Raw genomic sequence first — 23,530 nt, 5'->3', positions numbered from 1 at the left:
TCCGGATATTTTTCTCTCCAAACATCTAATATATTTAATTCGTCCATCATATTATGAAAAGATTTTGGAAGTGTTCTCCTTAGGGTCTTGTTTTTTTTTTGTTGTTTTTTTTTGTCGTATTATAATCCAGCCCGGCCTTTACAATAGCATTGAAATCTCCAATTATATATATGCTTTTGAATTCCAATTCTATTATTTTCTGGTGTAATTTTGAATAGAAGTTTTCTTGGTTTTCATTTGGGGAGTAAATCGCTACCAATAAAGTTTTTTTACAATTCATAATTACTTCCACCATTAAAATTTGCCCTTCTTCATCTGAATATATCAATGTAGTTTTTATTGCTTTTTGAATATATAATACCACACCTCTTTTACTCTGATCTGCAAGTGAGGTATATAATTCTCCCAATTTTGGATATTCTAGTAGATTTTTATGTTGTTTCTTAATATGAACTTCTTGTAAGCAAATTATGTCCATTTTTAATTTCCCCAATTTATTTATTGTTCTATTTCTTTTTATAGCCGAATTTAGTCCATTTACATTTATTGAAATTGCTTTTATCTCTTCTTCCATGATTATTTATTTGAAGCTTTAGTTGCTCTTGTTATTCTCATCTCTCTTTGCTCTTTTGCCTCTTTTGCTCTTGTCCCTTCTCTCAACACCCTTTCCTCCTGTTCTATGCTATACTTACTCCATTGCTTCTCTGTCTCGTCTCCTTGCTGTCTGATTACTCTTTCCCCTCTCAGCCTTTCTTCTTCTTGCTGCCCAAAGTACTGATCATAGAAAAGTTCTGCTTTCTCTAATGTGTCCAGTCTATGTCTCTGTTCTTGCCAATTTATCACTACTCCTTCTGGTATTAACCATCTAAAATTTATCCCTTTTTAATTAAGCATTGTGTCAGAAATTGATACTCCTTTCTCAGGTCTCTCATTCTTCTTGGGATCTGTTTTAACATCACTATCTCTTTTCCTTTGTATTTTATTTTAACATTTCTCAGCTTCTGTAGTATATCTGCCCTTAATGCTTTTTTAGTAAATCTTATATGCACTTCTCTGGGGAGAGTATTTCTCATTGCATATCTAGTATGTATTCTAAATATCTCATCTATATCATTAATTATCTTTTCCTTGCTTTCCTCCAATGCTTCTGCTAATATTCCCGCCATTACATCTGCTAGGTTCTCTCCCTTTTCTTCTTCAACATTTTGGAATCTTAAATAATAATCAGCTCTATCCTTCTCTAAAGCGATGATCATTTTTTCCTGATTCCTGTCTGTTAATGTAAGTCGGATATCCATCTCATCTAGTCTCTTATCTGTTAATTCAATTCTTTCTTCAGCTTGTTGCAATCTTTGTTCATTTTTATCCATCAGTTCTTTGACCTCTTATAGGTCCTCTTCTACTTTACCAACCCCTTCTTTGAAGTCTGTGTGTAGAGCCAGCATCATATTTTTCAATTCCATGTTAGATCTATCTTGCTGCGTTGTATTGTCCAGTGGTTTCTGTGCCACCAGACTCTGTGATATTAGGGCAGATGTTGCTGGGTGTGTTGTGGTCTTCTTCATTTTCTCCAGTAGTTTGTAATCCAAATGTTGATGGGGTATTATAATCCAAATGTGCTCCCCCCAAAAAAAAGAGTACGAAAAATTTCAGCGACAAAAAAAGGTGAGAACAAAGGGAAAAGGAATGAAAAAGAGAAGGAAAAGCCAAATATCCTTATATCTTAAAAAAAGAAAAAATAATAATCCATACAGGTTATGTTCTTTGTTCACTTCAGAATCTCCATGCCTTAGTCCAAAAGAAGAGAAAATCAAAAATATGGTCTCCCAAGTGAAAAACAATCCACCATTCCACAAACTAAAAAACAGACTCTGTAAACTTCTTATGAGTGAGTCCACTAGCTGTCATTCAAGGTCACTTACTCTCCCTTATTTTTTTCCTAAGCTTCAAGAGTATTCTCACCCGAGATACTTGATTCATTGCCTTCTTTTGCCTTCCATTGTTATCCGCTGCTGCAGTTCCAGAAAAGGAGCAGTTTAAAAATCCGCTCCGCCCTCTACTTCTCCACAGCTTCAAATTCTTCTCATTTCCCCGCCCCCACAGTTTCCAGCATTTAAGGTTTCTCAATCATCTCACCCAGGCAGTCCTCCAAAATTACTTTCAAGATCTTCCAAGTGGCCAGCCCGGCTTGTGATGGCTCGCAATGGCTGTCTGACAGCTGCTGGTCCGGGAAGCTTCCGTCGGCTCTCCAGGAGGTTGTGATCCCTCCTGTGCTGCCAAAACTGTGCCTCCCTTCTTCACCGTCCCTACAGGATGGCTCTGATCTGTCTGAAACTCAGACAGACCCCCCAAACAGCTGAAAAGCGACAATCCTTTGGGAGCTTCCAAAGGAAGTGTTGTCCCGCCACGGCACTGGCCCCGCCCCCAGAAGAAATGAATTCTCATGCACACGGGTTTTAATGAAAGCATAAGGCCATTGTATACACAGGGAAGAGAGACAGATCTATGAATACCATTAATGGCATAGACCAGAGCAGGCAATCTTTCTGCAACTGTCAAAAGTAATTTTCCACTAAGGAATGTGGCATCAGTGCATGATGCCTTACTCACTACACTATGCTTTATTTTCATATAATTTCTCTTTAAACAAAGATTTTTGCTTTTAAATGTTGGTGGCATGATTTTTAATAGCTCTCTCATGGCTACAAAAGAAGCTGAATGCTACCCTTATGATAAACTAAAAGCTTACTCAAACCATACTTTATTTGTTTTGTTTTGTTTTGTTTTTAGCTAGACTTAACTATTTTTCTTTCAGCTCTTCCAAGTCCATTTCAATTTAATTCAGAACATTTTTAATGGAAAGATCTTATTCCTGCAAGAATATGATACTAATAGAGGTAGAAATACATGACTGTTCATATCCTCACAACTGAAATGAACAGAAGCTCAGAACATAAAACTGTCTCCTAAGCAGTTAAAAGCTTTCTGTGCATTAGAAAAGCAATCGGGAGAAGTTTGGCAAAGAAAAGCATTAATTTCCCTCTGTTGTGTCGTGCAACTTGGTGCTCAGAACAGTGATTATGCTGAACAATGGAATCAATTTGTTTTGCAGTCACCTTTTACATAGTTTGACCTAACAAGGGAAGGTGTTACTTTAACTCTTCCCAGCCTATTCTTGCAAACAGCGGCTACATTCTTTCTAGCTGGCTGCCTCATTCTTTCATCTGGGTGAAGTAAGAGCAGCCAAGAACTGGAAAATGAATTTCCTCAGCATTTTAAGGCTATCCCTGCACTCTGCCTCTCTCTACAAAATGGATGCAAACGGTTCACATCTCAAACAAATTACTCTGTTAAATTGCCCTCGGTGGAGAAAGAGCTTCTACTTCAACAGACATAAAATAAAAGCCAGTACAGGAGGTTTTCCTTTTCCCTTAAACCAAACTGTGACAAACGCTTTGCATAAAATGTTAAATAAAACATATATAGTCTATTTTCAATCATCCCCCCCACACACACAAGGGTCTGCTGTGCTGCCTTGTCATGGAAAGGGGGGGGGGTGTTCCTGGGAGGGATGAGCAAAGAAGATTGGGAGGGTATGTCAAATGCAAGGTCACCCAATGTATCAAGGTCATCCCATCTGCCCAGTTAAAGCAAGCAGGCACCTATACTGGACAGAACCATATAGAAAGATGCACGATGTAGATGATCACTTTAGTGACAATGGAAAAGCATTAAATCGTACTGCACAGAGAAAACCCATGGTGAGCCACTCCTATATTTTTAACTAAGAAAACCACAGCAATAAAAAAATATAAAATGATTGACAATATAGTGCCAAATTATGGGGAGGGGGGCAGGTCAGATGGCACTCCACCTGCTACTGAGGGAGAGCTGAAGTTCTTTTAAAATACTGATGGTGTTTATGATATAGCTGGATTAAAGCCTTTCAGATGTCTTGCTCCTGGTGTTGCTCTATACAGAGGATGAAGATCCAAAGCATCTCCTTTTGGAGATAGAACAATTTCATAAGCAATGAATAAAGTTAGTACCTTATCTTTTTAAACAGTAAAAAGAAGAAAATGCAGAAAAAATATTTTGCTGCTTTAAGTAGTCACTGGTAAACCACTCAGCAGCAAAGGAGAAAAAAAATATAGAGATGTTCAAAACAAAGTATTTTGAAAAGGATCTCTTCAAAAGAAAAAAGGAAAAAGGTTAATGTAGGATTAGAGCAGATAACAAACTGGGATACATTTGCTCCTAATATAAGGGACGTGTCCCAAGATGTATCAAACAAAGAGTAACTGACCTTCCAGAACAGCAATATACTGTAATAGACAGAGCAAACAGCTTAAAAAGCACATTGATAAATATATCTAGTGTAATGTTAAGTAGACATTTACTATTTGTTGAATCAGAACTCCCTTCTACAAATTTACTTTTAACTGGGGATGAGGATTGCTTTTAAAGCCTACTCCTTTCACAACTCTAGGGATTCTGTGTGTGTGTGTGTGTGTGTGTGTGTGTGTGTGTGTGTGTGTGTCCCAGAAGAAGGAAGCAGAAGCCACCAGCCTGATGATGATGGATGGGATTCCGTCAAAACGTCGCCCCTACACCTTTAGTTCTATGCGGGGAAAAACCCGAATATAGCTTTGCAGAGAGATGGGCAGCATAAAATTTAATAAATGAATACATGAGCTGGAGCATGTCACACTCTGGGGCAGAGGCCAGGCGTATTGGCCATCTAGGATGAGAATCAACAATCTGGAGCATTCAGTGAAAATGAACATGGATGTTCTTGTCGGACTATTTTCTACAATGCCGAAATACTTACATTATTTGACCCTTCACATTCTCATTCATTCTCAAATTCAGACTGGCAGAAATTGTTTTATTGCAATATTTTCCTGCATGTGGTTTTTCAGGTTTCCTAAAAAGAATAACACATGCCTAGTAATTATTTTACTCAATGCTGGATTTGCAAATGCAAATGTTTTACGAAGGAACATAGAGATAGGGAATCAGTTGAAAAAAATAAAATGAATAAATATAAAAAATAAAATTTCTAAAAGGAATTTGAGGAGATGAGGGTGTTTTGGTATCACAAAATAGGGCGGGACTGGGTTAATTATATTGATATTTTTGCAGCTGTCCAATAAAAAATAATTTTTGTTTATAATCTTGTCTGTCCCTGGACTATCAAAATCTAGAAATGCTGCATATCATGCCAGAAATAATTTCCTTGGTAATCTCTGCTGGTCTATATCTGTACACAGTGCTTTTTTTCTAAAAAAAAAAAAAAAAGGTGCTGGAACTCAGAGGTGCTGTCACTGGGAGCGATGCCGGTGTCTGTAAGAACCACCTCTTGCTACGGTGTCGCCGCCTGTCCTTTGCATTCCCGCCCCTGCGGCTTGGAGCCACAGGCTGCGGGCATTCTCCTCCCCACAGCCGCTGTGTGGATTCCCCTCCCTGCAGTTGCCACGCCGCAGCCCATGCTGAGCCCCCACCCGGAGCTGCTCCAAACCCTGACCCAGAGCTGTGTTCCTCGTGGCAGCGTTCTCTGGTGCTGAACAGCTGATGGCCTCTGACACCGTCCCTGACACCAGCTGAAGATGCCCCAGCCACAGAGAGCTGTGTCAGGCCTCCCAGCATCTCCAGCGCCAAACAGCTGATGGCCTCTGGCCCTGGCACTCATTCACTTACTGCCCCGTCGCTTCCAAACACAGTAAGTGAGTGAGCAAGTGGCATTTGGAAGCGTTTAGAAGTGACGGGGCAGTGAGTGAGTGAATGAGCAAGTGGCATTTGGAAGCAATGGGGCAGTAAGTGAGCAAGCAAGCAAGAGGCCTTTGAAAGAGACGGAGTGAGTGGGGGAGAGACTGAATGAGGTGCCTTTGAAAGAGATGGAGGAGTGAGTGAGAGCAACTGGAGACTTTTGTGAGCAAAGTGTATGTGAGTGGGGGGGGCTTTTGTGAGCGAAGGGTGAGAGAAAAAGGGAAAAGGGAGGGGGAGAAGGGAAAAAGAAAAGGCACAGACTTCTGACTTCCTCTGTTGCAGGAGTAGAAGGAAGCATTAACATTGAACCTCAGCTTTTTAGTTTTCTATAACATTATAAACTAGCCATTTCTATAACAATAAATGAATCTAACCAATGAAACCCAAAATCCCCCCCTTTTTTTTAGTCGTCAAGTTTTTGACACCTTGTTGAGCACTGGTGGTACTTGAATATTGTCATTTCCTAAAAGTGGTACAATTTCTGAAAAGGTTGAAAAGCCCTGATGTAAATGCAGCCTAAATTGTTTATTGACATCCTATTTGCCAATATCTTACCTAGTTGAGATGGTGTAGCTGGGCAGCAGGGAGGGGTGCAAAGTTCCTGCCTTTGCTGCAGACAACTTGCCTCTACAACGTTTGCTGGCCGGGTCTTTTGGTGCACTCAGCAGCAATTCCTATTGGCTTTCGAAAGCCAATAGGACAGGGGTAGGCAACCTTGGCTCTTTTATGACTCGTGGACTTTCGAAAGCCAATAGAGGGAGCAAGCACAGCTTGTGCAAAAGCTTTTTGTTTTTGGTTTTTTGGGGGTTTTTTTTTGCAAAAAAAGGTGCCAGAACGCCATTCTGAGCGTTCTATGAGAAAAAAAAGCCCTGCTGATAACCATATATTTGAAGGGCCCAATATCCACCATAATTTTGTCAGTCACTATGGCAGAGTGTAGTTTTTTTAGGTAAAACAGAAGAGCAGTTTGCCACTGCCTTCTCCTATAGAGTATGAACTGATGTCTTTGCCATTGTCACTAAAGTGACCATCTACCTCCACCATCTTTCTGTATAACTGCTACGGAATATAGGTACCTGTTTGCTTTAGCTGGGCTTCTAAGAGTATAAACAGTCTTGATGTACTCTCACAACATTTTTGATCCATCCCTTACTTAAACATCAATCTCCAGTATAATAAGGCTTGAGGGGACTCCTAGTAGTAAGTTACCCCAATAAAATTAGCCCTTAATTCGTTCAATGTTTGCAGCTTCCTCAATTTGGTATACTCCAAATATGTTGGGACTGCAATTCCTAGAATTCCTAGGTATCTGGGAACACATTTTCAAATTCCACATTTGAAAAGCCTGTTTATGGCATTATAAATTAAGTGCCTTAAATTTAAGGTAAACAATTGGTAAGCATGAAGGATTTTAGACATTCAGCTATAAATGGCATTTTCTTGCTTAGCAACCAGAGATAACAGATTCTAAAACTAAATTGTTTTCTTCTGTGATCTCTGTCTATGTGCTATCTCTTTCTAAGTTCTACATACGTATGGTGCCTATCCTCTAGAACATCCATTCCTCTTTTCATTTTAATGCATTAGACAACTAACTTTATCTAGCTAACATTGACTTTTTTATGCTTGTAGAGGTATGCTTGTTCAGAAAAAGTGAAAATGTTGATTATTTTTTATAAAAACTTGCAATTGTAATTGAGCTGATGTAATATGATATAGCAGGGTTAATAAAGCAGTGTAAATTGATTATATAATTGAAGAGAAGCTGAACATTCCTTGACAGAGTTGCTATCATGCTTAATACACAGAAGTGCATACACACCCACAACTACATGTATGTGCATGTATGTGTGGCCATGAATGGTTCCAGCATTTTCAAAATAAAAGATATTATGGGAAAAGTGAGTGAGTGAGTGAGAGAAAGAGATGAGATTCTTAACTGAAATGTACAAAGAATATGGAAGATCTATGCAAGGACTTAATGTGGTTTTGGGAACATTTCCTGACATATAACGTCAGCTGACATTTAGGGCTGAGTTGGTGTCTTTCTTTTTTTTTTTTAATGTGGCTTGTTTGAACCTGGAACAAATCTGTTGTTCTTTGTTGTTTTTGTTTCCAAAACTTTATTTCTTCTGAGCTAATATATGATTCACTTTTCCATTGGATAAACCATTTCTGTTTCTTGGACTTTTCCTTCTGTTATTTTTCTTTGTGAGGTTTTTGGTTTTTCTTTTTAGAGATATCAAGTTTTAAATGCAGTGTGTTAAAGCAATTCAACACAGATTTTTCCTTTTTTTCACAATACAATAGCCTCTCATTGTAATAATTGAGAACCAGGGTTGCTAGCAATTGTAATGGCTGAAGTTAATTTAAAGGGATTTGATAAAGTAAATCATAGTCTCCTTTTTGATAAAGTGGAAAAAATGGGCTTAATGGCCCCACTGTGCATGGATTCACAGTTGACTTCAGAGTCATCCTGGTGACATAGTCAGCATATAAATTTAATAAATAACTTTTTTTTTCAAATGCCCCTATCAGGAATTGAATTTGAATGAAGTTTCAGAAAAGCAAATGTTCTGTGCTGGTGGTACTAAGCTCCCAAAGATCTAGCATGGGATAAATGAATTCTTCCTAATAAAAATAACTTCCTGCCTTTTTCTAATCATCATTTCTTCCCTACAGCAATTTGAAAAGTAAAACAAAGTGAAACAAACCACTACTCCCTCCATGCAGGGAAAATTTCCTTGAGTCATACTTGGATATCCTATTTGCAAATAATATCTTGCTTACCTAGTTCAGATAGTGTAGTTGGGGAGCAGGGAGGAGTACAAAGTTCCTGCCTTCGCTGCAACTTGCCTGTGCAACATTTGCCGGCTGGGTCTTTTGGCACACTCAGCAGCAATTCCTATTGACTTTCAAAAGCCAATAGCATAGCTGACTCAGGAATTCTGGGAGTTGATGTCCATGAGTCATAAAAGAGCCAAGGTTGCCTTCCCCTGCAATAGGCTTTTGAAAGCCAATAGCAGCACAGCTTGTGCAAAAGCTTTTTTCCCCCAAAAAATAAAAAGTGCCAGAACGCCGTTCTGAGTGTTCTATGAGAAAAAAAAAGCCCTGTCTGTACAGGATCTGATTTGGAGGAAATCTGCCTTTCAAAACAGGATATATGCTCTGTTCTGTCAAATAATTTCCTGGGTTCTTGAAAGGGAGAGAAAATATTTCAGAACTGTTCTTTTTATTTTATAGTTTCATACTTCCTCTTCAAGAATTTAGGTTCTGTAGTAACCAACAAAAAAGGGGGGGAAGCTAATTTGAGAACTATAAATTAAATTTTTTGAACAAGCTGGCCTGGCCTGATGAGGGGATTGGGGGGGGTTGCTATTGTTATTTTACTAGGTTTTATAGATGTATTTTAGTATGTGGGCATTTATTTAATCTAGTTTTAACTTTTGTAATTTGTATTTTTATTCTTGCCCTGTTCACCGCCCTGAGTCCTTCGGGAGAAGGGCGGTATAGAAATATTATTAAAAATAAAAATTAAAAAATAAAATAAAATAAAGTTGGTGATGAAATACCATATATTTAGTTGGAAGTGACTTCAAAGATAGTTCAGTCAATCTGCTGATTAGAAAATTTGTCTCTTTATTCATGCTTACTTTGCATAAAATTGTTTATTAGCAACAAAGAAAGTAGAGAAAAATAGGATGCCCAGAAAACAAGAGGATAGACCCTGTGAAATGCAGGCAACAAGAAAGAAGAAGCATTTAAAATGGCAATAATGTGACCTAAAATCTGCTTTTTTGAATATATATATATATATAAACACACACACACACTTAGCAACAACTGTTAGCAACAACTGAATTAAACAGATTGTGATTGTACATTTTAAAAAAAATTCCTTGTGAGCCGTTTTTTGATTGTTTAAATCAGTAGTATGCTCCTGAAATAATTCTTTTATTCTTCCTTTTAGACTCATCCCTCCTCACTAACCATGCTGGATTTGCTCCATGTAGCTCGTGATATTGCTTGTGGTTGTCAGTATCTGGAGGAAAATCACTTCATTCACAGGTTAGTAGGAGAAGCTAATATTGCGAAGACCATTCTCTATGTCTGTGTGTTGTGTGGCTGAGTTGCATCAGGTTAGTATACAAGCCACGGACAACAATGGTTGTGTACTACCACCCCCTAGAGGTCTGCTGCTATGAACATAAAAAAGAAGAAGGAACCAAGGCATTTTTTAAAAAAAAATTCTTGAACAGATTTATATTCTGCCTTTCCTTCAGGAGCTCAAAATGGCTTATATGCAAATTATTCTTTTTCAAAACAAGTTTGAAGTCTTTACTTATGGATTTTCTATTTTGACTTTCCTATTTGGAAAATGAGTGTGCTCAATTATTTTAACAATAGTAGTTTTATCTTTAGCTTTCCAGTAAGTTAACAGCTAGTCTGACTAGGGTACCATTTGAATTTAATTTTATTTAATTATTTTTTTAAAACAGCCAATTGTTCTTTCTCTAGAGACATTGCTGCTCGAAATTGCCTCCTTACTTGTAAAGGTCCTGGAAGAATAGCTAAAATTGGAGATTTTGGGATGGCCAGGGACATATATAGGTGAGAAATATTACTTATTATTTCTTATTATAATTTCTATAAGGGAATATATAACATTCCTTTATATAATCCCTCCCTCCCTCTCTCTCTCTCTCTCTCAGGAGTGAGTGAGGATAGGCTTCCACAGGATTTATTTCATTTTATGCATTGGTCTTTTTCAGATGTTTATATTTTGAGGTACTCAGGAAGATATGTATGCTGTCTTCACTACAATTCTATGTTCATTCTGTGGAATTTCATTGCCTTATTTTTATTGTTATTTTATCTGCCACTTTCAGTATTGTGTTGAAACAGAATCCTCTCCAACCTTGTTTTCTCTATTTTTCTCATACCAAGAAGCAGGATCTTATCCTGAAGCTTTATCCTCTTTGGTGTTGACCAGATCCATACACATCCTTCCACTACTGTCTCTGTTTATCGCATATAAAAATAGGGATAAAGGTTCAGGAGAATGTAATTACTGACCCTGGAATTTTTCCAGGGCACCAGGATTAATGATTCTGCAGTTGCTAAACAGGAAGACTAATAATCTACTATAATACAGTAGATCTTATTGATAATGTACTGTTACTGTCCTCACAGTGCCCTCTAATATCATCCTGGAGAATTACTTCACTGCATATTTCTGTAGTGTATAGAATTGATTCTGACAACAAACCAAAAGCTTGGACTATTTATAAGCAGGGTTGGATAAGGGGATTTTCTTGACATTTTGCAGGTTGAAAACTTCCCTTTGAAAATGCACTCTTTGTAGTAAAGATGAAAAATAAAAAAGAACTGAATTGTTTGGATTATTCATTCCAAGACAATGAGGTTTTGTTATATGTTGGGCTTATTGTATATCAAGCAACTAAGATGAATCTATAATTCCTAGTATTATTTTAGGGAGTGCTGGCTAGAAATGGCAAAATCCATAGTCCCAAATCGGAGAGTTCCAGCTTATAATACCTGCATAAAACACCATGGCTCAAATCAGCCCAAGTTGCAAATGAGATAACCTCATTTCTGCCTTTCCTTTGTCAGATGAGCCCAAAATAAGAGCAGTTTTGTCACAGGATTACCAAAACACAAGCACGAGATGGCAAGAGCCATAATCAGATCTGCTGTCCCGTGAAAATAAATAATTAAGGGAGGGTAGGAGAACCCAGATCCAGACTAAAGCATTACTGTACAGCTTTTCCCAGCCCTGAATGGCACCCCATATATTGGAGTGGATGGAGTCAGGAGGAAAACTAGATTCGCTTTGATTCTTCTGAATTTAAACTGAATTAAAACTACATATGATTAAGAGCCTTGGTGGAGCAGTGGGCTAATGCCTCCTTAAGTAACACCAGCTGCCTGCAATTAGTGCAGGTTCGCATCCCACCAGGCTCAAGGTTGACTCAGCCTTCCATCCTTCCGAGGTAGGTAAAATGAGGACCCAGATTGTTGGGGGCAATTAAGCTGACTTTGTAATAATGCCGCTTGGGGGGTGTGTGTGAAAGCCCTAATAAGCAGGCATATACATAGAATGAAGGCTACTGCTAAGCTTGTAAGCCGCCCTGAGTCTTCGGAGAAGGGCGGCATATAAATGTAATAAAAAAAATATCATTACTCTCCAATTATGTATTTACATATTTACCAGATAGGAAGACAAATTTATCCCCAAATGTGAATTGACGGGAGACCTTATATTCCCCTACTGAGAATAGTAAAAGCGATTGAAAAGAAGATTTTTTTTGAAATCAAGGTTTGCCAAAGGTGGCTATGAGCCTTCTACTAGGAAGAAGATCTCTTTGAAGATGAGCAGGAAGCTCATGTCCTGCTTGGAAGGGCTGGGGAATTTCAACTCTTTGTAACCCTAATTGGATTCTTCTCTCCTTTTCTTTTTCTGTTGCATTATTCCATGCTCCTGCTTTGGTCCTTTCCTGTTTTTTTTTAACCTATTCTTTATTCTTTTCATTCAGTCACCACTTTACTTTCTCTCTCTCTCTCTCTCTCCCTTTTTTTCCCCAAAACTTTCACGCATTGTGTGATTTTGGGTGAATAGTGTACTTGTCTCTGAGAAAGAAGAGCACAACAGAAAAGGATAGATCAACTTGCAAATGGAGTACCTTATTTTGCAGACTGTTCATTTCATTAAGAATTAATTAATGCAATATTATTTGTGTGGAATGTGTTTCCTACAAACATTTTATTTATTTATTTATTGGTGGATGATCTCCAGTAATGGATTCATACAGAGTTGGCATATCTAGGTGGACAAAATAGGAAAAGCATTGGACAGCAGTTTGCTTTTCCGTCTCTTATTCCTTATTTATGGGGCTCTGCTGAGATCTAAGGCCATCTTCCTTTTGGTAAATGCCTTAAAATATCCTCTTCTTCTACATTAGAAATTTACTTAGTAATAATTTTATAGATTTCTAGGTCAAATTCTAAAACTTGTGTTTCATGGCCTACCTTATGAACATTCCAACTCTCCTTCTCCACACACACTATTCCTGATTAAGCTCTACCTCTACTCCCAAAGTCTCCATTTGCCGTGTGGGAGAAAGCTTTGAACCCACACATGACAGAAATGCCCCCCCTCCCCCGGCCGTCGTGAAAGCAGCTACGTCCCTGAAATCCTCACCTGATCCCACATTGCAATTATAGTCACAGTTTGGTTCCTTGTACTCAAACTGCTGCCATCGAAGAATGGAACGATTGCTTAAAGCACACTTAAGGAGGTAATTAAGAGCCTTGGTGGAGCAGTGGGCTAATGCCTCCTTAAGTAACACCAGCTGCCTGCAATTAGTGCAGGTTCGCATCCCACCAGGCTCAAGGTTGACTCAGCCTTCCATCCTTCCGAGGTAGGTAAAATGAGGACCCAGATTGTTGGGGGCAATTAAGCTGACTTTGTAATAATGCCGCTTGGGTGTGTGTGTGTGAAAGCCCTAATAAGCAGGCATATACATAGAATGAAGGCTACTGCTAAGCTTGTAAGCCGCCCTGAGTCTTCGGAGAAGGGCGGGATATAAATGGAATTTAAAAAAAAATAAAAAATAATTATACCCAGGGCTTTTTTTCTCATAGAACGCTCAGAACGGAGTTCCGGCACCTTTTTTGGATGGAACCTTGTAGAGTAGGCAAGGCGGGTTGTATGACATGTGTGAGTTCTGGCACCTTTTTCTTTTACAAAAAAAGCACTGATTATACCTAACAAATAATCACAAATGCCATTTCCCTTGTTTAGAAAAGTAAAAGATGGATATTCCCTTTTCTATTTCTTCTTCTTATAAAAGGGAGAATTTGCCCTATTGTTTCAGAAAGAAAGAAAAAAGTCTCACTGCTGCCATTAGCATAGCTCTCGGAGCCACCCACTTCAATCAGCTGCTGAAGGAGCCATTACTTAACTCTTATTAATATTCTTGCCTTGACTGCAGAGCTAGCTACTACAGAAAAGGAGGTTGTGCGATGCTGCCTGTCAAATGGATGCCACCTGAAGCCTTCATGGAAGGAATATTTACATCAAAAACAGATACCTGGTAGGCTCGCTCAGAATTTTCTTTCCCTTTTGCAAGCAAACAGCTGCTTGGGGTGGGGTGTTAAAATATCACTACCCACATTTTTTTTGGGGGGGGGGTGTCTGATGGAAGCCAAAAAGTTTTTTTTAAGCATGCCTTTTCTTCTGCCAAATAATAAAGTTTGTCAAATAGATGCCACAATAGAAAAGAAGTAGATCCAAAGCCACCAACAGAGAATAGTTAGAAAGAATGCAACAGAAAGGGCTTTGCGAGAATGGTCCTACTGTTTAGAGAATTTTGCTCAGATTTCCACATATAAACCTGTGGTTTTTATCTCTTGCTTTTCTGTGTCCAGGTCATTTGGAGTATTGCTGTGGGAAATATTCTCGCTTGGATATATGCCCTATCCCAGCAAAAGTAACCAGGAGGTCTTGGAATTCGTCACAAGTGGGGGAAGGATGGATCCACCCAAAAACTGTCCTGGCCCCGTGTATGTAAACTTTCATGCTCCATATGCGCATGCCAAAGACTAAATGTCTTTAGTTTCTGGAATTTTTTTGGCTATGTGTATAGAATAGATAGGGACACGGTGGCTCAGTGGGTTAGGACGCTGAGCTTGTCGATCAGAAGGTCGGCAGTTTGGCGGGTCGAATCCCGAGTGCCGCATAGCAGAGTGAGCGCCTGTTACTCGTCCCAGCTTCTGCCCACCTAGCAGTTCGAAAGCACGTAAAAATGCAAGTAGAAAAATAGGGACCACTATGGTGGGAAGGTAACAGCGTTCCGTGCGCCTTTGGCGTCTAGTCATGCTGGCCACATGACCACGGAGACGTCCTCGGACAAGCGCTGGCTCTTCAGCTTTGAAATGGAGATGAGCACCGGCCCCTAGAGTCGGAAACGACTAGCACGCATGTGCGGTGGAACCTTTACCTTTATAGAATAGATAATCAGTCAGACCCATATGCAGGGCATCTGTCTGATAAAACAGACATATCCTTGGTACTAAACAAATCAGCATTCAGAGACCATTGAAAATAAACTGTTTAGGGAGTTTCTTATTTTCTAGAAATTTGTGGTAATTCTGCAACACTTGCGTCCCCCCAAAATTAACATACACAGATGATGCCATTTTGGCTCAGAATCACCATCTGAAATAATAGATTCGTTACACATTAGGATGTAGGATGGCTGTTCTAGCTGGGTTCAAGAGATGCCCATTTTTGATGAATGGTCCCAACCATTGTAGCCCATCCTAACCAAAAGATACTCTGCTATTCAAAGTTCTTATAATCTAGTAGCAATTCAATACCTTTTCTTGGTAAATAATGTCATTTAAATTTATTCACTTATAGGTATCTATATAGATGAATGGTATAAATAAGTTCATGTTTCTAAGAAATTGCTAATCAAAGATTCCACATTTTTTCTTATATAGATAGATGTTAGAGGCCTAGTTGGTGTAGTGATTAGGCATCAGTCTAGAAACCAGGAGATTGTGAGTTCTAGTTCTACCTAAGGCACAAAGCCAGTTGGGTGACCTTGGCCCATTCACTCTCTCTCTCTGAGCCCGAACAAAATGGCAATGGCAAGCTACTTCTGAAAATCTTGCCAGAAAACTTCAGAGACTAACCCAAGCAGTTGCCAAGAGTGAACTGTGACTCAAAGACACACACACACACTCACTCACACACACAAACACACACACACACACACACACACAAAATGTATGTTATTTAGGCAATATCCCAAAGACCCATGGTGGCATAGTGGTTAGAATGCAGTACTGCAGGCTACTTCTGCTGACTGCCACTTGCCAACAGTTTGAGTCTCACCGGCTAAAGGTTGACTCAGCCTTCCTTTCTTCCGAGGTCATTAAAAGGAGGGCCCAAATTGTTGCGGACTCTGTACACTGCTTAGACAGGGTTGTAAAGCACTGTGAAGTGATATATAAGTCTAAGTGCTTCTGCTATTGCTATATAGCTTAGTCTAGTTTAAGCATCTACTTTTAGCCCAGTTTTAGTCAAGCAATTCTGAATGCCATTCTATTGTCATCATCCAAAGCTATGATACTAGTTGACAAGGATCAAAAATTCATTTTTGAATGGTAATATTAAAAAATTCATTGTGATACTATTTCCTGTTATGCTGTAACAAACTGAGTGTCAAGCTAAACCTGTCCTTTAGTGACATTTTCTCCTTCTATTGTTGTAGATATCGAATAATGACCCAATGCTGGCAACACCAGCCAGAAGACAGGCCAGATTTTGCCATTGTTCTGGAGAGGATTGAATACTGCACCCAGGTAACCATTTCTCTCAGGATCCATCACTGTGTGACCTGGTGCAGGAAAATACAAAAGGGAAACATGCCAAGCCTACCAAGTAAAATGTACTGATAATGTCTTTTTCTCACATTTCTGGGCTTCCAACCCTCATTTAGCAAGGCAAGTGTAGAACACAAACAATTGTTGAAAGAATAGTTCAAATCATCTTACATCCACATAAAGCAGACATGTCAAACACAAGGCCCGGGGGCCAGATCCGGCCCGCAAAGTGGTTTCATGTGGCCCGCGAAGCCATCCTGGAAACAGTGAGGGAACGGCCCCCATTGCCTTGGCCCTGGCCCAGAGACCCTCCTCCTGCCAGAGACCCTCAGATCTGTCCCACTCCTGCCCAGGCCCCCATAGGCACCCTTGATGCGAACGATGTAGAGCTGGCCACGCCCACCCAGTAGGCCACACCCACCCTGGCCATACCCACCCGGCCCCCTGAGGGCAACCGCAATGCTGATGCGGCCCTCAATGAAATTGAGTTTGACACCCCTGACATAAAGAATAGGCCACCCATATCTAAAATGGATGGTTAGTTTGATAGATACTTATCTATGGCCTTTATTGTCCTTCCTGACTAGACCATAAATCTTCAGCACACCTGGAGTTCTTTGTATATGTTTTCCCCAACTTTTATTTTTGGCTGCTAGTGCAGGCACAACTTGAAGTCACTGCACTAGAAAAAGCTATGGGTTCACATATACCCATCCCACATTATTTTCTCTTACATATTTAATACACCCAAAGTGGGTACAAGTTTTAAAAAACAGAACCCAACATAATCAGAGTAGTTACAGTATATCCCCAGCATATATTTCAAAGACAGTCTTATCGTCTTCTAGATGTAGTTGGTGGTCCTCATGGAGCTGCAGATCAGAAGTACAGGGAAGGGTCTGTTAAATATTTTTTCTCCCCACTCCTAATACTGTATATCTGGAAAAAATGTTTTATTTTAATCAATTCCTATTGTTTCAATAGTCCATTAAATATGATATGCTTTTTAGTAGGGGGCCGATCAACCGCAGTGAGATTGTGCACATTTCAAAAATTATTTGAAATAAGTTCTTTGGATTATGCATCTTCTTAAGAGAATAGCAGGCCTTCTCTGCTCTTCTTAAAGCAACTTAACTAATTTCATGAGCATAAGAAAAAAGTGCTGCTGGCTTAAGGAATACACTCCTGAGCATGGCTCCACATGGAAGAAATGGAATCCATACTTTTTTTTTTACTTATATGAAAGAATAATTCCTTCATCAGTCTCATTTTCTGCCTAACAATTTTATTGTGAAATTGTGAATTTTAATATTGCCGGGAAGATGAGGAAGAGAATATCTCTGTTTATGAACAAAAATATATTATTCCACTACTTTTTTTTCCAATATCATGATTGAAAGATAAATGCATGTTGAACTACTGTCTCTCTTTCCCTATAGGATCCTGATGTCATCAATACGGTTCTGCCCGTGGAGTATGGTCCATGCATTGAAGAAGAAGAAAAGGTTCCTGTGCGTCCTGAAGATCCTAAAGCAATTCCGCCTCTGTTAGTGTTGCCACAGCGAGACAAAAAGGGTGCTGAGCAGCTCCTGCCCTTCCCACCATCTCTCCCTTTTGTCATTCCAGCAGGAAAAGCTCTCCTGAAAGCAGCTACTATTGAGCCAATTACCCAGGCTAACATCCAGACTTCTCTAGAAGGGGGGCATGTCAACATGGCGTACACTCAATCAATTCCTGCAACAGAGCTCCACAAAACCCGGGGGTCCAGAAATAAGCCTACCAACCTCTGGAACCCAACATATGGCTCTTGGTTTTCAGAGCAGCCAGTTGTCAAAAAGACTTCTCAGCGGGAGAAAGAGGCAACAGAGCAGGATGAGTCAACGCAGGAAGACAGCTGTACTTTGGGGCCTAGCTTAATGGCTGGAAGGCTACCAAGCTCTTCTCTTCTTCTAGAACCATCTTCACTTACAGCCAGTGTTAAGGAAGTGCCTCTCTTCAGGCTCCGCCATTTTCCTTGTGGCAATGTTAACTATGGATACCAACAGCAAGGCCTTCCCTTGGAAACCTCAGCCCCACCTCTGTGCCCGCAGTTTCGAGGACCTTCACCTTAGGGACCAGTTCAATTAACCTCTAATCTTCTTGACTTTCTTCCCATGTGACTCGTGAGCCTTGGCACAAACTTCAGTGTCAACCATATAGCAAGCACGAGAACAGAACAAATTTCCCTTCTGTTATGTGCCAATCTGCTCTGAAGTGCCATCACCCCTGATTTTTTTTTAATCTCTTAAGTTTCAATTTATCAGTGCTCCTTTATATACACACCTACATACTCACACCTTTGAACAAACATAACTCTCTGAGATAATAGTCACTATTCCAAGCAAGGCCCTGCCCTCAATTGCATAATATCACTTGCATGGTTGTTTGCTATGGCCTTTCCTGTGTGCTGCTTCCTCTTAGTTGTTTATATGCCATTTCAAGACTCGCTGGCCAAGTGTTTAATGTTTAGGGATTTTCTGTACTGCCAAAGCAATGTTATGGATGTCCTCATGGTTTCAGAGAAGATAGGGAAATGTCCTCCTGTCAAAGGCAAAATCAGATAACATGGACTCTGAAAGAGCTCATACTCACATAGCACCACAGCTACCATATGCATGCAAAACTATGGAGACCTACCAACAGAATAGCTAAATGTGTCGATGTCACTCCTTTTTTTTAGGTGGAAACTGCAGAAAGTCAAAGAACATGACCAAATGCAATGGATTACCTTGGCAAGACCGTAAAAACCCTCTCCCTTTCCCATCCATTGTGATTGTTGGTTGGCAACATTTGAGCAGTTAAATCTAACACTTATCTTTCAGCATGTATTCATGTCATTGATGGATCTGCCACAATATGGCAGATGAGCAAAGGATTATTAAGATAGTAAAGGCCAGATTGCATACTACTGAAACTCTCATTATGTCACTGTCATTAGGTCATTGCTGAGGGCAAAGCCTGGCAATCAGAGGAAGAGAGTCCTTTGGTATACTATCAAATTCTTCCAGGGTGTGAAGATACTAATTATTATAATATGCATATTAGTTTAGAAACCAATTCGAACGTTTTTATAGAACAAGAATTTAGGAGAAAGGGATGTTAAAAAAATCCTCACTGCCCATTTTTCAAAACATATATATATACATATACTGATAAATTAGGAGTTTAAAACAACAATTATATTAAAACTCAGCATGCCACAGTCCAACATGCTTTATAGCTTGTTGAAACAGCCATTAATTTGACTTGAATTGAAACTTGAATATTAAAATATCCTACTTTGTGTTTAATTGCCAAAATTGTACCTACACAGTAATACCTACTGGGTGAAAAAATGAGATGGTGATGCTTGTGGTATGAGAATATTGATACAAATTAAGATCTTAGTATTGTTCCAAGCAGGTAAACTACTGCATTGAGCCAAAGTTGCTACTCAGGTGTGCAACTTTCAACCAATTTTCTACCTTAAGTGAAAAAAGTAGTATCTTAAGTGGTCATACTGATCCAATCTTTGCATCACTGTAAAGATAAATGAAGACCAATTTGTGCCTCCTGGCTTTGTTTTAAGATCCTAATAAACAAATGCAGCTATAGTTCTGTGCAATTTGCACTGTATAAGCTCATTAATTTCCTTAGGCCTTGAATGCAAATGAAGATGAGTGATTTTCCTCAATGAAAGCAAATAGTATTGACTGTCAGTGGCTCAACAGTCAATAGAAATTGCTCTGTAAATTAGGCAAACAGAACATTAACCCATCCCATTGAATATCATTGTCCTGCCAGGAAGTAACCAAGATTCTTAAAATATAGTTTAAAGTGAGGCTGGCTTTCTCTCTGCTCTGAGCAACCACTTATTACCATTTTTACATAGGGAACCCCATGTTCTGTAGTTGATTGAGTCAGGGAGCTTAAATTAGTAAGTATGTGGGTTTCCTGCTTGACATTTCTACTTGCACATAGCAGAAATCACATTCTTTGTGAGAATTGTTCCTTATACTGATAAGACCAGCAATTATCAAACCAATCAACAGTTATATTCTGTCCTGCCTTCGCAAGAGGGGAACAGCCAGCCCCCTTAATTGCAAGAGTATGAGAAACTGGACAAGAGATTTTTACAATACAGTAATTGCTTCTGCATAACAGTATCATCTGAAAGTAAGAAATTTACTGGAATAAGTATGAAGCTCCTCTCCTGAAAGTCTGGGCAAGGAACAGTTAATCCAAGGGACAATTTTTTTCAAAGCCAGTAGTACATTAAATTACAAGGAAATTTAAGGTTGCAATAGAAGAATTCTAGCAAGTACCTTACTTTCAAATAAGATGCTTATATATAAGCAATTATGCTGGCAAAATTGCTACCTATTTTCTCACGCAAGTACAGTTTAAGAAACAGTTTTCTCTCTTATGAAGGTGGGATGGAATGTAGCAGATGATCATTTTGGTCAATATTAGTCTTATCACTGTAATTCCTGTTTGATTCAACTCAGGATAATTAAAAGCAGAGTTCTGGATTCTGTAAAACATAGAATATAATACTGAAGCAGGTTGTGGTGTTGCAGTGACTATACCAAACCTGTCATAGCTTATTAATGCACATTATGTAGTTGTGTGTGCTGTACCATTATTTTACCTCTTCCATTAGCCAAGGACAGCACTGGTCAAGAATTTATCTAGAATGTCGTGTATTATAGTTTTAGTATATGCCAGAATTCATAGAAAACTCAACAAACCAGTAGACATTCTTACTCTCATAGCAAAAGGCCCTCAGTGGTGTAATTTTGCACCCTTGAAAATGATTGTACTGAGATGTGGTTGCTTATTGTATATAAAATGGTCAGCCATATAATTCTCTAAAGAAATCAATTTATTTGATGCTTGCAAAGCTTACACACCTCATTATGAAGAGAATCTTGAGTCTTTTCACAGCAGTTATTTATAGAGGACATGGCTGGAAAAATTTAGCTTACAAGCCTATTAAGTATCTAGCACAAATGCATCATCAAGCATTTAAGTTACACTATTAGAATAGCATCAAATGCTATGCCAGGAACAGCACATAGACCACAAATCAAGCTGTAGGACCATCACAAATACATGGGAATCATGCTGATCTATAAAGGAATATGTACCCCATGAATAATCCCCCACGTGGGCAGAAGTCACTTTCAATAACTTATATGGCCAAAGTAGCAGGTTTAGGGAAAAGCTGAAGGAATATGTCACACAATTTGCCTTTTAGCCGATCAGAGATGCAAATCTCTTTCCGAGGCATTAGCTCTGAAGCTATATGGAAAACATGCATTCATACTTCCCTACCTTGAAGTCTTACAGGGACAAGCAGTAAAGAAAAAACGTGGTTGCTGCAGGAGCTAAAGTTTTGTTTTTTTATAGACACACTATAGTTGCACTGCAGCAGAAGAAAGACACCCACCCACACAGAGTAGTTCCCCAATAATTACAGTCAGAGAAAAGTATACAGTTATAGAAAAATCAGTGAAGCGGAGACAAAGAGAAACTAGCACCCCTAAACTATTTATGAGTAATTTCTCCAAATATTCTCCTTCAACCAAGTGTCTTGATGGCTGCCTCCAGAACATTGTCAATTTCTTTGCCTCAAGTAATAAACTTAATGGTACTAGAATACCACCAGGAGGATCTTTCTTTCAGAAATATCTTATAGGAGCAGGGTAAAATGAGTTACAAAGCACTTACTGATTTACCATAATACAGCCAGTCAACCTCCTAGTTTTTATCCCTTGTGAAGGCCAGAGTCTTGTAAAATTTGGATAGATTTGGAATTTGTTTTGCAATATAGCAGCTTTTTTAAAATAATAATAATAATAGGTGTACAGCAAACTTGGTGAGCACTATGAGAAGTGTCTGGCTCAGTGGAACCCCAGATATCATACTAGAAAGGCCAGTCTTGAACTTTGGCTTCCATTCATTTGGAGGTTCATTAGCTTTGAACAATATATTAGAAGAAAGGTTAAATAAGGTAGAATTAGGTCATGTCTGTGGATAAGACTAATGGAAAGTATGCTCCTAGATCCACAGCTGCACCCACATTTGTACAGCCTATTTTCAGGTTCTGACATTTAGAAAGAGTATTCTCTTCGTGGGAAAGGGAGTAGAATTCTAACATAGGTCCAAGGGACGCTGTACATTCAAACAAAACATCTTTTTTCTCCATTTTGTCTGGAATGATGACACTGCTGTAGGTGTAATTTTTACATTGCTTCTCTCCTCTGGTATTAGATGCATGAGAAGTCAGATAGAAAGCATACTGCAAAAATAAGCCTGTTTTTCATGGGATGTGCTCTTGAAGTGGACATGCATAGAAGTGTCACAACACACAATGGAACACACAGTAAAATCCATTTTCTTTCTTTCTAAATCTACAAAGTTTAGGCCAGGGGAATTGGGGTTTTGCTGGGCTCATTTTGCAGGGCATGATAGCTGTTCTTTAAGAATTTCTTTGCAGAAATCTGTTTCTGTTAAATGAAGCCATCAAGCTATGTCCAGACTTTGAACGAGTACTACCATTTCAAGGGCCTTTTGCAGTTACACCTGGATGTCTCCACCCTCTGTGCCTCTCTTTGTCTGTATCAGAGCTTTGTCATTAGGAATGTGATTCATGTTTGTACAGAAGCTCGTGCAACATTATTCATACACCAAGGGCCTATGCATTTCAGGGATCCTTCTCAAAAATCAAATACTAATATATGGTCATTACGTATTTTCTATTGTATTTGTATTGTAATCGAGTGTAGTGAACCTAAAGCATGAAAATAAAATGACTATAAAGAAAGGCATGTGTTCAATGGTGTAGTCTTCACAACTCAAAAATTACTGTTGCTGGAATATGAAATACACTTGGTCAGTAAGTAAGTCAGGCAATAGTTGAATACTTAACAATAATTCTAACAAGGAATGAAAATTAGAATTTGAATAAAAAAACTTGCAATTAACTTAAGATATCCTAACCTGATCAAAATTGCAAAAGTCTGATTGAACTAGATTAGCAGTAATTCAGGTTAGGAGGGCCAGAGGTTACAATCTGTGTAGGTTAGAGGGGAGCTATTCACTTAAATGAGAGCCAGTTTGGTATAGTGGTGAAGGAATTGGACTAGAAACAGGGAGACTGTGAGTTCTAGTCCCACCTTAGACACAAAAGGTGACCTTGGGCCAGTCATTTTCTCTCAGTCTTAGGAAGGAGGCAATGACAAATCACTACTGAAAAAACTTGCCAGAAAACTGCAGAGTTTCCAGGCAGTCTCCAAGAATCAGGAGAAGAAACAAAATCATT

At 39.0% G+C, this 23,530-nt stretch overlaps 1 protein-coding gene across 1 annotated transcript in view; it reads left to right on the top strand.

Moving 5' to 3' along the window:
- The window catches only part of ALK (ALK receptor tyrosine kinase), a gene marked incomplete at both ends in the record, with an annotated part of 722,117 nt that extends 703,821 nt beyond the window's left edge, over positions 1-18,296 (top strand). The window contains 6 exons of the mRNA XM_083376785.1: positions 9,740-9,837; positions 10,288-10,380; positions 13,785-13,886; positions 14,221-14,355; positions 16,074-16,164; positions 17,625-18,296. Coding sequence (XP_083232911.1) covers positions 9,740-9,837; positions 10,288-10,380; positions 13,785-13,886; positions 14,221-14,355; positions 16,074-16,164; positions 17,625-18,296 — 1,191 coding nt within the window. The remainder of the gene's footprint in view (positions 1-9,739; positions 9,838-10,287; positions 10,381-13,784; positions 13,887-14,220; positions 14,356-16,073; positions 16,165-17,624) is intronic.
- Positions 18,297-23,530: the final 5,234 nt, after the last annotated feature.

The sequence above is a fragment of the Vipera ursinii genome (assembly GCF_947247035.1).
Source record: "Vipera ursinii genome assembly, chromosome: 1".
Taxonomy (NCBI): domain Eukaryota; kingdom Metazoa; phylum Chordata; class Lepidosauria; order Squamata; family Viperidae; genus Vipera; species Vipera ursinii.
This window is presented reverse-complemented; position numbering and strand designations above follow the sequence as displayed.